At 40.0% G+C, this 14,786-nt stretch overlaps 1 protein-coding gene across 1 annotated transcript in view; it reads right to left on the bottom strand.

The window, feature by feature from the left end:
* The window catches only part of LOC144536125 (vesicle-fusing ATPase-like), a 31,676-nt gene that overhangs the window by 15,028 nt on the left and 1,862 nt on the right, over positions 1–14,786 (bottom strand). Inside the window, exons 2-9 of the mRNA XM_078279075.1 lie at positions 11,490–11,575; positions 11,287–11,383; positions 10,357–10,396; positions 7,158–7,324; positions 6,686–6,793; positions 6,490–6,565; positions 3,117–3,272; positions 465–664 (exon numbers count right to left, since the gene is read on the bottom strand). Coding sequence (XP_078135201.1) covers positions 465–664; positions 3,117–3,272; positions 6,490–6,565; positions 6,686–6,793; positions 7,158–7,324; positions 10,357–10,396; positions 11,287–11,383; positions 11,490–11,575 — 930 coding nt within the window. The remainder of the gene's footprint in view (positions 1–464; positions 665–3,116; positions 3,273–6,489; positions 6,566–6,685; positions 6,794–7,157; positions 7,325–10,356; positions 10,397–11,286; positions 11,384–11,489; positions 11,576–14,786) is intronic.

The following is a 14,786-nucleotide window of genomic DNA, read 5'->3' as shown; positions in this document are numbered from 1 at the left end:
TGGGTTTAATGCATAACTGCCCACCCTTCCACACACGCACGCACGCACACACACACACGCACACACACACACACACACACACGCACTTTACCAAAGTTATTACAGATATGTCTGGCTAAAGGGCAGATCTCTCCACTCCTGGAGAAATTAGTTTTTTTTCTGTTTAGATAGATGAAATGTGTTTGTGGGGGATAATGGGAGAATACTGATCACAGAGAACAGACTTTTTCTCTGTTAAGATAATAAGTTCAGCAAAGTTGGAGCACTACAGGTAATGCATATGGAAGTTGTAATAAAACAGACTCATTCATCAACTTGGCTATGTGGGTTTAGCTGTGCTTTAAATTCTACACCTCTTGAAAGCTCAATAAACAGTTTTTAATGTCCGGTGATAAAAGTAAAGAGTGTTTGAGAAACGCTCTTGTGCATGCGAGTATAGATATTGTAATGTGTCCTCCTCTTACCCTCTTCTGTTCCTCCTCTGCGTCTGCAAACAGCTTCCTGATGTTGGCCTCAGACTCTCCGACGTACTTGTTGAGAATCTCGGGGCCGTTGACAATCTTTGGCTCCCGGGCATTCAGCATCTTGCCGATCTGTCGTGCCATCAGGGTTTTACCGCAGCCTGGGGGTCCGTACAGCAGGATTCCCTTCACATGCTTACAGCCTGGAGACAGACAACACAACCAGGGAGAGAGGAGTAGAAGTTAAACTGAGCACAGATGTTGGGTTTTTTTCAACTTGTACACAGGTAAAACGTATCTACTAGTTATAACGCTCACATCTTTGTTAGGTGAAGCCCAATCAGATGTTTCAAATATGGTAATCAATCAGCAGTAATTATCCCTTTCAAGTGTAGGGTCTTATCCCCACATTTAGATCACAATTTGTCTTTTTGTCCCCATTTTCCTTAGCCCACTGGTTTACTATTGGCATATGCTATGTAATAACGAGTATGAAAAGGTACAGTGGTGACCCATGAAGCCTAGTGAGATACTGCATTTATACAAATGTAAAGAAAATCAATATCGCGCAAGTTAATTTACTACATCATAAGATAGTTCAATAAATTATTCCTCCAGTGAATACAATTCTTCAAAAGGTGTGTTGTGTGCAATCAATAACTGTCTTTGATTTAGGATTATGTTGCTTTGATAAAGTATGCATTTGTTCACTTGCATATTTTAACCATAAATTTATTGTCTCAAAACGTGCACGTCTCTGTGTGATGTTAATCTGTCTGATAAAGAGCAGTGTGTTCGTGGTGATAATAAACTGTTCTTGCGTTGGGAGATTCCAGCGTCCAGACTTCACTGACCATGAATTTATTACGAGGCAGTTCAATCTGGACCCAGCTGTTCTCATCACAGCTGATTTCCTTTTGTTTTTCTCCGTCTCCATAAAGATCAAGTGTGCAGACTCAGACTGCAAGCTCTCCAGTCGACCAAGTTTACAGTGTAGGTCTTTTAATGGCCTTTTGCACCTGCTTAATGACATTTAGCCCAGACTAATTGAGAGGCCCCAGATAACAATCTGAGCTGCCATTTGGGCCTGCTGAAGGAAAAGCAGCCAGGATGACAGGTAGGGTTGGGGTGGGTGGGTGGGGGGTGGCAGCGGCGGGTGAGGGAAGAAGAGGAACAGCTTCTCCAGCCGGGCGGGGGGGGGGGGGGGAAGGTATGTGGTTGCGTTTGGGAGAGAACGCACTGAAGCTTCTGTCTGTCTGCTTCACCTCTCTGGGAGCAAAGGGGAGACAAGGTGAAGCTTTCAAACTCTTGCTCCGCCGCACACACAAATGTGCGACGTACACATGCACGCCACCTCTCTGTCAGCGCCTGCTCTCCCTGCCCCCAACGCCTGCCAATTACAGCTTTACCTTTAGCTGGATGCTCTATCAGGGCATGCCATCTCATTACAGCCGCCAGCTGGCCACAGCCAAAGGCCGACTCCTGCACACAACCACCGGGGTAAAGGTCAGCTCACACACTGCTGGACGCTGCCACGGGCCCTGAGCACTGTGGGTACCAGATTTAAGTGATGTGTGTATTTGCCAAGCTCAGCGGTCTTTACAACAGTTTTACACAAGACGTCTGGGAGCAAGGATTAGGACTGATGTGACTGTATGTGTGTGAATGTGTGTGGGAAGGGAGGGTTTTGTGTATGACTCACAAAGAAGAATACCTGATGGCCCGTCATAATCTGACAGCTGCCAAAGATCTATTAATGAGTGTGTGCAGGTCTCACTGTCAGGGGATGCCAGGCCCTTTAGTCATGGTCCTCGTCTGCTAATCAGTGATTGTTGGGTTTCACTGGTTAAAGCGATGACACATACCTCAAAGGATTTATTCAAAAGTTTTGGTTTGCTATAATGCTGCTTTAAGGATTAAACACAAGCTGAATATAATAACTGAAAACGTAGTGATTATTTTTTGCCAGGTATTAGTAATCAGTTCAACCTGATGACTGAGAATTGAAGAGACAAAAAGTGTTTCTCGCAACATAATTGTGTTTTTTTTTTTTTTTCTTCATTTAGCATGATGAGAAAATGTTCTCACATCGCTTTACATTTGTTAGGAAAATTGAAATACTTTTCCTCACGCTATTTGGAGTTTTGCCAGTAAACTGTCTGTCTGGACTTCAGCGTGGGGCTGTGGCCCTGGCTATGCTTCTCACAAGCAGGGTCATTCGTTCATTTCATTAGAGATCTTCTGCTGATGTCTTTGGGTTTAGAGAAGATAAGGTACACACTTATGGGTAAATCCAACATTTTCTCTAAGATCTGGGACCTCTATAAAACTCATCTGGCGAGGACAGATTGTTAACCAATTCTTTCCCATGGTTTTCATGTCATAGACATGTCCTCCCCCTCTCTTTTTCCATTTTCTACTATCATTATAAGTACTTTTGTCATTATTGTTTCATCGTATAATCTGGCCAGCCATGTATTGTCTATTTTTGACCCCTATGCATGTATACGTGCGCTTAACCATATTTTTAGCTTGTCTGTATAACTGACCGGCTATGTAATGATCTATGGACCTGAATTGTTCTTGTTCCGTTTGTGTTCTTAAACATGAAAAAAATAAGTGATGGAGGGATGAAAAGAAAGAGGGAAAACTCACCCATCTGTTCTACTATGTCTGGAGGGAAGACTCGGGAGGCAAAGGCTCTACGGAAGATGTCAGAAAACTCCTTGTCAAGGCCGCCAATACCCATCCTCTCGAAGTTCCAGTCTGGGCTGATGATGGACTGACGAGACTCTCGGGTCTTGGCTTTCCCTGGAGGAGTGAGACAAAAACAGACACTAAAGGCTTTGTTTAAAAGGAGAGTCTAATGGTTTATGATCATTTACTGGGGGGGGGGGGGAACACTTGTATCTACTCTTATGTATACAGCAGGTGTTTCATTGACAGTTATAAGAGACTGTTGCAGGAGTCATTTTAAATCTCAAATGATCATTTTTCAGTGAAACCTATTGAATTAAAAAGTAGTGATGCATTAAACAAGCTCTGACTGAACAACTGCTTTGTCTTTTATATGAGGTAAGAGTCAGTTATATTGTCACGTAGGTATGTTTTTCCAAATTCACCTTGCTGTTTAATAAAAATAAAGGGAGTACTGCAAAAGTAAAAAAAAAAAAAAAACACAATCAGAATCATGAAAAAGTTGATTTATTTCAGTAATTCCATTCAAAAAGTGAAATTTGTACATTATATTCATTCATCACACACAGAGTGATACATTTCAAATGTTCATTTCTTTTAATTGTGATGATTATAACTGACAACTAATGAAAATCCCAAATTCACTATCTCCGAAAATTAGATTACTTAAGACCAATACAAAAAAGGATTTTTAGAAATGTTGGCCAACTGAAAAGTATGAGCATGTACAGCACTCAATACTTAGTTGGGGCTCCTTTTGCCTGAATTACTGCAGCAATGCGGCGTGGCATGGAGTCGATCAGTCTGTGGCACTGCTCAGGTGTTATGAGAGCCCAGGTTGCTCTGATAGTGGCCTTCAGCTCTTCTGCATTGTTGGGTCTGGCGCATGGCATCTTCCTCTTCACAACACCCCATAGATTTTCTATAGGGTTAAGGTCAGGCGAGTTTGCTGGCCAATTAAGAACAGGGATAGCATGGTCCTTAAGCCAGGTACTGGTAGCTTTGGCACTGTGTGCAGGTGCCAAGTCCTGTTGGAAAACGAAATCTGCATCTCCATAAAGTTGGTCAGCAGCAGGAAGCATGAAGTGCTCTAAAACTTCCTGGTAGACGGCTGCGTTGACCCTGGACCTCAGAAAACACAGTGGACCAACACCAGCAGATGACATGGCACCCCAAACCATCACTGACTGTAGAAACTTTACACTGGACTTCAAGCAACGTGGATTCTGTGCCTCTCCTCTCTTCCTCCAGACTCTGGGACCTTGATTTCCAAAGGAAATGCAAAATTTACTTTCATCAGAGAACATAACTTTGGACCACTCAGCAGCAGTCCAGTCCTTTTTGTCTTTAGCCCAGGTGAGACGCTTCTGATGCTGAGTCTTGTTCAAGAGTGGCTTGACACAAGGAATGTGACAGCTGAAAGCCATGTCTTGCTTACGTCTGTGCGTGGTGGTTCTTGAAGCACTGACTCCAGCTGCAGTCCACTCTTTGTGAATCTCCCCCACATTTTTGAATGGGTTTTGTTTCACAATCCTCTCCAGGGTGCGGTTATCCCTATTGCTTGTACACTTTTTTTCTACCACATCTTTTCCTTCCCTTCACCTCTCTATCAATGCGCTTGGACACAGAGCTCTGTGAACAGCCAGCCTCTTTAGCAATGACCTTTTGTGTCTTGCCCTCCTTGTGCAAGGTGTCAGTGGTCATCTTCTGGACAGCTGTCAAGTCAGCAGTCTTCCCCATGATTGTGTAGCCTCCAGAACTAGACTGAGAGACCATTTAAAGGCCTTTGCAGGTGTTTTGAGTTAATCAGCTGATTAGAGTGTAGCACCAGGTGTCTTCAATATTGAACCTTGTCACAATATTCTAATTTTCTGAGATAGTGAATTTGGGGTTTTCATTAGTTGTCAGTTCTATTCATCAAAATTAAAAGAAATAAACACTTGAAATATATCAGTCTGTGTGGAATGAATGTATATATTATACAAATTTCACTTTTTGAATGGAATTACTGAAATAAATCAACTTTTTCATGATATTCTAATTATATGACCAGCACCTATATATAGATAGATAAATAGATAGATAGATAGATAGATAGAAAGAAATAGAAAAAAAAATACAAAACACACATACAAAGTTGAAAAATTAAACAAAAGAAATTAACAATATATCTGTTTTAAATGAAAGAGCTGTACAGTTTTAGAAGTTTGCAGGAACGTGCAAAAGGCCACAGTATGAAGTATAAAAAGAACATGTGCAATACAGTTTATAAAGATAATAGTCAAAACGATGTTTTAGCTTTATTCAATATGAATATAAGTAGAATACATTACATTTACACCTTGTTATGAAGGTAAACTGGCCATCAGGTGGCCATTGGCTCAGTTGGACTTGTGAATGTGAAAGGGAAAGCGATCTGAGAAAAATGTGTCAAGTGTGCCCCCTTGTGGAGAATCCCCCTGCAAACAGTGAATTTAAACACTTCTTTCGTGTGAGGTTTGCTGTGGCTTCAGAAGCTGACTGTCATCTTCATGTCAGCTTCAGTGGCTGTAATAGGGCTGCACTATATGAGAAGAAAATTCGCTAACTTTGAATATCACGATAATGATATTACTTGCGATAAATCAACAGATATTGAGGTGTACTCATTTCTACCTAAGAAACCTAGGGGTTAATAACATATGATATGTGTACCGAGTCAACCGTTCTCTGGGATATGTTTTCATGCTAATCAAATGTGTCTCTAGCTTGAAACAAGCTAGCCCAAACGGGTGATTAGCTTATAACGCTAGCCTTCGGGGCAGAGGGTAAAGTAAAAAGAAATCTCTATTTCTACACCACTAACAAGGCTCAAAATAGCACCACACTTCCACGGTAGCATAATGAGGGTCCCTACATGTAAATCGAAGCATTGAGAACTTTGTAAGTGTACAGACAGTTTATTAAAAGGATAGATTATAAAGACAGTAGCGTTCACGTATACAGGCAGGCGCCGTCTTGGGAAAACAGTCATGACCAGTCGAACGATGAACGCCGTGCAACCAGTAACATAGTTCAACTTTTCACTTTACACTTTTTACTTTACCCTCTGCCCCGAAGGCTAGCGTTATAAGATAATCACCGGTTTGCGGTAGCTTGTTTCAAGCTAGAGACACATTTGATAGCATGAAAACATATCCCAGAGAACGGTCGACTCGGTACACATGTTATTAACCCTTAGGTTCATTTTGCGCCGGAATTGTCCTTTAACATTTGCACTGGCTGTTCGGTGGAGATTTGACCACAAAAGATACAAAGATGTATCTAACTGTTGTAAGTTGTTAACACTTACCAACCAGTGTCATGGATGAGCTCTCTGACTTCTCAAAAATCACCTGACCGTTTCCCAGCAACAAACCGATGTCGATCTGCAGAAAGAAACAATAAAGATCGTAATCGTTTAGGACAATCGGCAGCTGCGTTTACTGTGTTTATATGTGTATACATACAGAACATCATGGGACAGTGACAAATGGCTCTCTAGTTACCTTTGGTTTCTTGCCAGAGGCATCTTCTCCCTTGAGGATGCTGGGGTCCATCGCCTCAATATCCTTTATCACCAAGGCAAACAGCTTATCACAGCAACTAAACACCAGCTAGACAATAAAAAGAAAGAGATAAGGACAGTATACCTTTTAACTACTGGAATGGAAAATTGTTTTACTGGCATAGCGGAACAGTAAACTAAATTAACAAATAAATGAAGATACAATGAATGCAACAAATGTAACAAAATCAAACAACTGAAACACTCCATTTCTCTGGTTTTGTGTAGCACGTTTGTGCTTTTACTGTGAACGTACATCAGTCACCTATGATTTAAATACGAATAAGTCTCTCTCACAGCTACAGACCTGTAGTCAGCACTTCCACTAAATTCTACGATAAACTAAAGAGGTTGTCCAGTTTTTAAGTACATACAATACAACAACATTATTGCCCCCTTAAAGCCCCGAGCACCTGCTGGTTGACGCTGAAGGACTGGTTGTTGAAGTGCTGGATGAACTCGCTGGCCATGAGGTCCGAATCGTAGGGGTTGCTGTCCACATTCTTCTTCTGCAGGAAGTCAATTTCCACTGTCATGGTGCGTATACACTGTTTGGATTTGTCAAATGTGTAGGCTCTAACTATAAGGGGGTAAAAAAAGCAATAGGTGGTGAGGTTTATAGTTTAGACCAGCGTTTCTCAAATGGGGGTACGTGTTTTTTTTTCAAAGTTTCTGTCACTTTTTTTCGAAGTTTGTCACTTTTAAAAAAAACATTTTTTGTCACTTTTGTTGATCAATTGAAAGGGGGAACATTATTGAAAAGAGCTTGAGAATCACTGGTTTAGAGAACATCTGGATTATTTTTGATAGGACAGTTATTTCTACTTGAAGCCTAGCAAGCAACCCAAAAAATGGCCCAATTACGCTGTTTTCTGCAGGTCCTCATGAGAATATATCTTCCTTTTAGCTTTGTACTGCTTAAGCTGCATTCATTGTTGAATAGAGCAGAGTTTGATGGTCGGACAACCAAAACAACGAGCTAAATGAAACTCAAGCGCTGTGTAGCTATTTGTGGGTTTGCCTCTAGAGTCGACCCCTCACACGTTTGATCAACCTACCAACCTTGAGCACCTGCTGTTATGTTATCTTAGTCTTTTGAATATTTGCACTCTTCCAACTTTGTTTTGCAACTGCCGTCCAGCAGTTCCCTTCGGGATAAATAAAGTTTTATCTTATCTTAATCCATCCACGCAAATTAGACAGAAGGAAGAAGAAGGTACAGAGCAATCAAAAGTAAAAGAAATCGACTGAAAAACAGCTTTTTCCAAGAGCTCCCCCCACTGCAAAAGATAGAAAGACTTGAATTGCTGTTTTGCACAAACAATCCCTTTTATGCTGCTACATTACCATCACCACTGTTTTAAACACTGTGTTTTACTATTCAAAAAAACTTGTATACATTTAGCTGTTATTCATGTTTGCTCTATTCGTCTTTGTTCCATTTACTTTTTATTCAAATATTTTATGCACACTGCTGAAGAGCTGCTCAACTGATTTTCATTGTACTTTCAGCACAATAACAATAAAGATCCATCCATCCATCCATCCATCCATCCATCCAGATATCTCCATTTTGTAGTGCCTGTATCAAATGCTTCTAAACACTGAACCATTTTCAAAACAATTGCTTCATAGAGATGCAGTTCTTCAGAAAGCAATGTTTCTCCCGTCACTACTGAATATCACCCACAGCTCTTTGGCACATCTAGTATCTCTAAGGCCCTGTTTACACGACAATGCTCGCACACACACACTTTTGTGTCACCATATGCACGCCGATTTCCCCCCCCCCCCCAAAACGCTCGTCTAAACGCGGAATAAAAAGTGAGAATGCAACGCCACTTTTGCATTCTCTCTTCAGTTTCCGTCTAAACATAGCCTGAGATTTATGGTCCGATCATGTCCAATTAGACACTAACTAGACAGCAGGGTCTAAGCCCGTTAGTACATTGGGAGTGTTTACCAAATCAATTAATGCCTTGTTAGCAGGCATCAAAACAGTCCTTTAATGCGAGTAACAAAATCAGCAATTAAACTGGCACTTCCTGAATTTGACATGATTTGTGGTGCCCTATTTAAATTGTCTGCATGTCTTCAAACTGCTGCTAATGCCTCATTATGGAAATGAGATACTGTAGGTGGCCCAGGTAATTAGGGAAATTACACTCGCAATAATGCTGCATTAGTCATATCACATTTCCCAGGAGACACTCCTAAAAACGTATTATTCATCTATTCATTATGAAAATGAATGTAATGTTCAGATATTCTGAAATGGTTGATTTAAACCGAAAGAGAGAGAGATTATTTCTTTGATCGAATCATTCATAAAAAAAAAGAGCCGTGGCTTCGCTGGTTTTATTTTCCAAGACCATGTCAAGGAAGTTTGAGGTATCATGAGGTTTTTTTTCACTCAGTGGATTATATTTTCATTCCTCCTTTTCACTCCTGATATGCAGACGGTATCATAATAGCGGCCATCATTTTGGGCATCAGTTGGCTTGGAGCGAAATACTTCAAAGAACTGGTCTTCTCTTTCTCTGGATCCTGGCCAGCCTGTGAGACAGATGTGCAATGACACCACCTGCCCATATTGTTATACTGTCTCTCCCTGCTCTGGGTAAATCATGTTCCCTCCAGCCCTCATGACACCTCGATAATAGCTAAACCCCCTAACCCTGCGTATAATTAGTACTCTTTAGGATATGACCATCAGAAGTTGGCACAGTGAGATGCTTCTCTGGCAGCGAGAGAGACCGCAGCCTTTAAAGAAGTCATGCAACTTACATGTGACTGACTTTAAAGTCTGAGGGTTTGAGGTCTGATGTTTCTACTGCAGTGAGGTGTCTGTGACTCAAAAGGCATTCAGTGATAAGAGAGAATGACTGTCAATCACTGCTAAATCAATAGATGACAAATTAATGCCAGCCATCACAAAAGGCTGAAAGGACGTCGTCGAACAATCAGAAGTGTGTGCAGCTTGTAGATCCTGTACATGTGAGGCACAGCTAACCTGTTACCAGTAGCAACCAGTATTTGTTTAACTTTTCATTTAACCTGAAAACAGCTAGTTAAGTCATCATTTTTGTTAGCTGAAATCATTGCTGTACATTTTGCCACAGCAAATAAAAAATCTATTCATCTGCCATGTTTTATTTGAAAAGTTACTTATCTTTTTTTTTTTCAAGATTATTTTTTCGGCCATTTTAGGCCTTTATTTCCTTAGGACAGATTAAGAAATGAACGGGGGGGGGGATGATGGGCGCAGGTCAGAGTCGAAGACGCGGCCGCTGCGTCAAGGTCTCTCTCTCTCTCTCTCTCTCTCTCTCTCTCTCTCTCTCTCTCTCTCTCACTCTCGTGAGTATTTGTTGCATCAGGACAGTGTGTGTGGGATTGAGTCAATTTGTTTGTGGTAATGAAGGAACATTTCACCCAGTGCAACAGTGGGGGCTCACTGATGTTTTATTTAACAGTTTTTTGGACAACAATGGAGCTCTGTGGCACAGAGGAAGATCATATATCAGGCTTTGATTTTGGTCTTTTCGTGGGAATTGTTGACAATGACAAAAAGCTAGAGAATCACAGGTGTTATGGTATAAATGTGAAGCTTACCTTGAACCTCTTGTCCAATCGATAGGCCGGCCCATTTTCTCTGTAAAGAAAAAAAACGCGAGGGATTGATTTCATTTTATGTCTCATCATTTCCTTTTGTTTTAGGGCACATTATTGCAATGGAAAAAGGCAATTGGTAACAATTTAGCCATCAATGAGGCAATTACATTTTCCAGAAGAACAAAGTTATCAGACAAAGGATAGCTATACTTTTTTAATCAACACTACGTGTTTCAGAGACATCAGTGCAACGTTCCTCTGCAACATGGTCTTATTTCACAACACTTCTTTACACTAAAATACAGCAACTTTTATCTATATTTAAAACATCTTTAATGGTCTACTTTTTAACAGAAAAGTAGTTTTTCAGATGTCAAATATGAGTCTATCAATCAATGGATAATATTGAATGACTTCTTGTGGTAAAATAAGACCGGCGTCTAGAGGAGGTTACAGTAGTACCTGTGTGCCGTTGTGGCTGCCATAAAGACGGAAGAAGAGCAGGCAGAGAAAGGCAAGCAAAAAAGGAAAGAGCAGTAACAGTTTGAGACAAACAAAGAGGTCCATGCAAAGAGCCCATAGATATGCAAGAAGACAGCATCACTTTTCCCAGAGAACATCTTGATTTGGTGACTATCAAGGTTTGAAAAAATAAATAAATACAAAGTGTGCGATGATTGTAGTGTTGATGATTGTACAGTTTGCTGAATGCAACCTCGCCTATTAAATAAATGTATTATTTAGAGAGAAAATATAGCCATACATTGGTATCTCATTTTATAAGGAACATCAAGCATTGAAGAACACAACACCAATCACTGAAAACTTTTTTTAGCATGAGAGTTAGCAGCGATGCACAGCTTCCATCAGGTGACGCAGGAATCATCGAGAACATGTGGGACAACTTGGCTCTTAAACACTGAAACTTACCTGTGGCAGGCTGAAGGCAATGGTCCCGAGGTTAACACTGGGATGCCTCTTCAAGGTGAACACATACTTGTGGGCTAAATTCCGCACAGTCACATGTCTGCATTGAAGTGGAACAATAGGGAGACAGAAGGAAAGGATTCAGTGTGGTACAGATCTAGTGTCAGCCCATGTGTTACTGTTCTTCCAGAGGGAATCCCACTCACTGTTCAGTCTGTGGCTCCTTATCATTGATGACGGCACAGTTGCTTAACGACAGTTCGTCTGTTGGGCATCGAGCCACTTGCATCACCTGAAAAAAGAGCAGAGAAAAATGAAAACAGTGACTTCACTGAGAAAGTAATATTTATAGACCGTATGTGAATGATGTGGGTTTTTAAAAGCTGCTACTCCAAATTTAGTAAACTACTAAATAAGCCATTGAAGGTTCTTTTTTCCGTCCTCTTGAAGCTATTTCCTTTTAATTTATTGGCAATGGTATAAATCAGTTTATGGTTAAAAAGGGCAAAAAAAGTATACATGTACATTACAAGAACTGCTAGTGCCACAGCTGAAGTACTGTGAAAGCCAGTATTGTGGACTGTTTTGGATAATCATTTACAGAGTTTACAGTCCATATGTATAGATCTCAATACAGTTGGACATCTACAGAGAAAGGCACATTGTGTACTTCAGCACCCTTGTGACTTTGCTCCCTTCAGCACAGAGATCACTCTCACCACCATTACATGTCACGCATGTTGCCATGGTGATCTCTCTACACGGATAAAGCCTCTCGAGACCTTCAGGACACAGGAAACACCCTGCTAGGTCTGATGCTCCTTAAAGTCTTACTCTATTCATTGTTTAAAATGTCAAGTGTCTGTATGTCAAGTGTAAATTTAGCTTCCTCGGTCTCTGACAACCATTAAGATCAGAGATCTATCTTTCATCTTAATGGTTGAAATAGCTTTCACTAGCACTGTCAAATGTCCATTGTAGTTTGCTTAAATAGAGGGTGAAATAAATGTAAAGTATTGTCAAACGCACATAAAGAGCAGACAGAGAGCAGTGTTGCAGAGGTTCTTGTTGTCTTTCCTATACAACGTGATGGATTGCAGTGATTGTCCATACAGCGGAACAATTGGATCCGAGACATTCAGAGATACCATTATGTGCTGCACACACAGTGGACTTATTGAATTTGTATTGACTTTTTTTTTCTGCTTAGCCTTACTAACTTGTGAAAGGAATTCCTTCATGTGCAGGGTTTTTCCTGGCTCATAATGGGCCTTTGGGGGGGGAGGGGACACACATATTGAGCGGCCAGAAATGTTGAGCATCAAACACTTAATTTCCTGCATTCTGATACATTTTTAGGCACCAATTTATGGTGAAAACGTCTTTATTTATGTCAAGGAAAACACAAAATTCTGATGGCAGGTAACAATTAGAAATATAATGGAATATAATGCTGGAAGTAGGCCTGCACGATTCAGCGAAAAATATGAATCACGATTTTTTAGCTTAGAATTGATATCACGATTTTCTGCCACGATTTTTTTCTCACGAAGTGTAATGTTTATTGCACACATGAACCATGACAAAGCAAATTGGCAGTACCAAACATAAAAAAAATGTTGGCACCTATAGCACATTGATCATCACCACAAGGCTGTAAACAGAGAGGCTTCAATGAAGAGAAGGGAGAGCACTGCAGCGCTTGGGAGCTCTTTAAAACCTATTTTATACAGTCCATGTTTAAAACTCACAGAAGAAAGTAGTAGCGTTTGTGATGCTGTCGGCTCGTAAAATGAAATGAGAATAAAAAAATAAAAAAAAAGAAGTATAAATTTTCTTTTCCTTTTTTTAAATCAAAACAAAAATCGAAGTTATTTAAAAATTAAATCGTGAACAGGGTGAATCGACATTGCGATTTTATAACGATTAATCGTGCAGGCCTAGCTAGAAGGAGGCTTTCTCATCCGAGACCTGGGCCCGGGTCAGACTACTTTACCCCAAAGTCCAGTTTGTTTGATTAATATGAACAGGGCTTGACTAAGTTGAAAAATGTAGGAGTGACTTACATAAGGTAACTGCTATTACTGTTGTAGCTAATTTGTACAAAAATACAATCCTGTTATGAATACAAAACGTTATGAAGTTCAATGTTTTCTACGTTTTTTGACGTTTTGGCGCTTGTGTTTTTCCTTTGGCGCTTGCTGAAAACCACTTTGGGGGGGGCGCCAACACTTTCTCTATGTAGGAAAACCCCTGATGTCAATGGCCAGTAGTGTCTCAGGTTTTCCTAGATTTTTTCCCCCCAGATCCTATGTTGTGCCCTGTTTAAGTCAGTCGGTCAATCAATACAATGTCAGGCTATGCAGCTAAACATTTCTCAAAACCACAGAACTTCATTTTTAACTGTGGAGCAGTTCCTAAAGTTCCCAAAGATACCAAATATTTCAGGCGGAATATTTTCATTTGATGAACTTAGTGCAGCCATAAAACAAGTCTAAGGTTTTAAAAAACGTTACTCAGTGTAAACATCACATAGCTTCAACGTGCTATTTACATTTGCACTGTTTCCTATTATTATTATTATTATTATTGCTTTATTTTTCACATGCTGCCTTTTAAAATTGTTTTATTTTGTATATTTGTAGTATATATTGTAGATTTTACATTGTTCCGCATTCTGTGGACAGCAAAGGTAGAATTTCATTGTACAGGGTAGGGGTGCATGATATATCGACTCAATATCGTTATCGCGATGTCACGTTGCGCAATATTACATCAAAAGTGTCACGATAAGTATGCAATATTTTTTTATATTTATTGTTTCTAACATGTCCTGTTCTGTAGACATGGTCGTTATTTATTTATTTATTTATTCATGTTGGACCAGTCCAATATGACTGTCAGTTGAAATAAACCTTGTGTTGTAAGAAAACTTGTTTAATTTGTTATGAATCTATTTTGATGCGTTTTTCTATAACTTTTGTAATTTTACATACGTTTAAAAATATCTAAATTAATATCGATATCGCAATATTCATACTCAATATCGCAATATCACATGTTGTCAATATCGTGCAACCCTAGTACAGGGAAACATATTTCCTTACTGTGCATATGACAATAAAACGTTGAACTTGAATGATGAGCTAAATACATAATATATGATGCTGTCAGGCAGTGTGGAGAAAGGTGGTTTAAACAACCTTAAAGCTACTTAAGGGGGAAATGGAAGTGGGGAAACTGGATGTTAAAGAGCTAAACTTCATTATATCTAGAGGAAAGCTGCAGCTCTTCTATCTCTGCTCACTCCGTGAGTGATTTACTGCCATTGCCTCACACTGAATTACTCAACTCAATGAAGCAAGCAACTTCATGATCCACTGTGATCAAATGTCTACTAAAGGGTCAACTTTATACTTGGCCTCAACTGTTCTACAATGTAGCCTAGACCAAATAAAAGTACCAACAAAAGTAGATAAAGTATTTATAGTCTATTACAAATA

Source organism: Sander vitreus, chromosome 21, assembly GCF_031162955.1.
Source record: "Sander vitreus isolate 19-12246 chromosome 21, sanVit1, whole genome shotgun sequence".
Lineage (NCBI taxonomy): Eukaryota > Metazoa > Chordata > Actinopteri > Perciformes > Percidae > Sander > Sander vitreus.
This window is presented reverse-complemented; position numbering and strand designations above follow the sequence as displayed.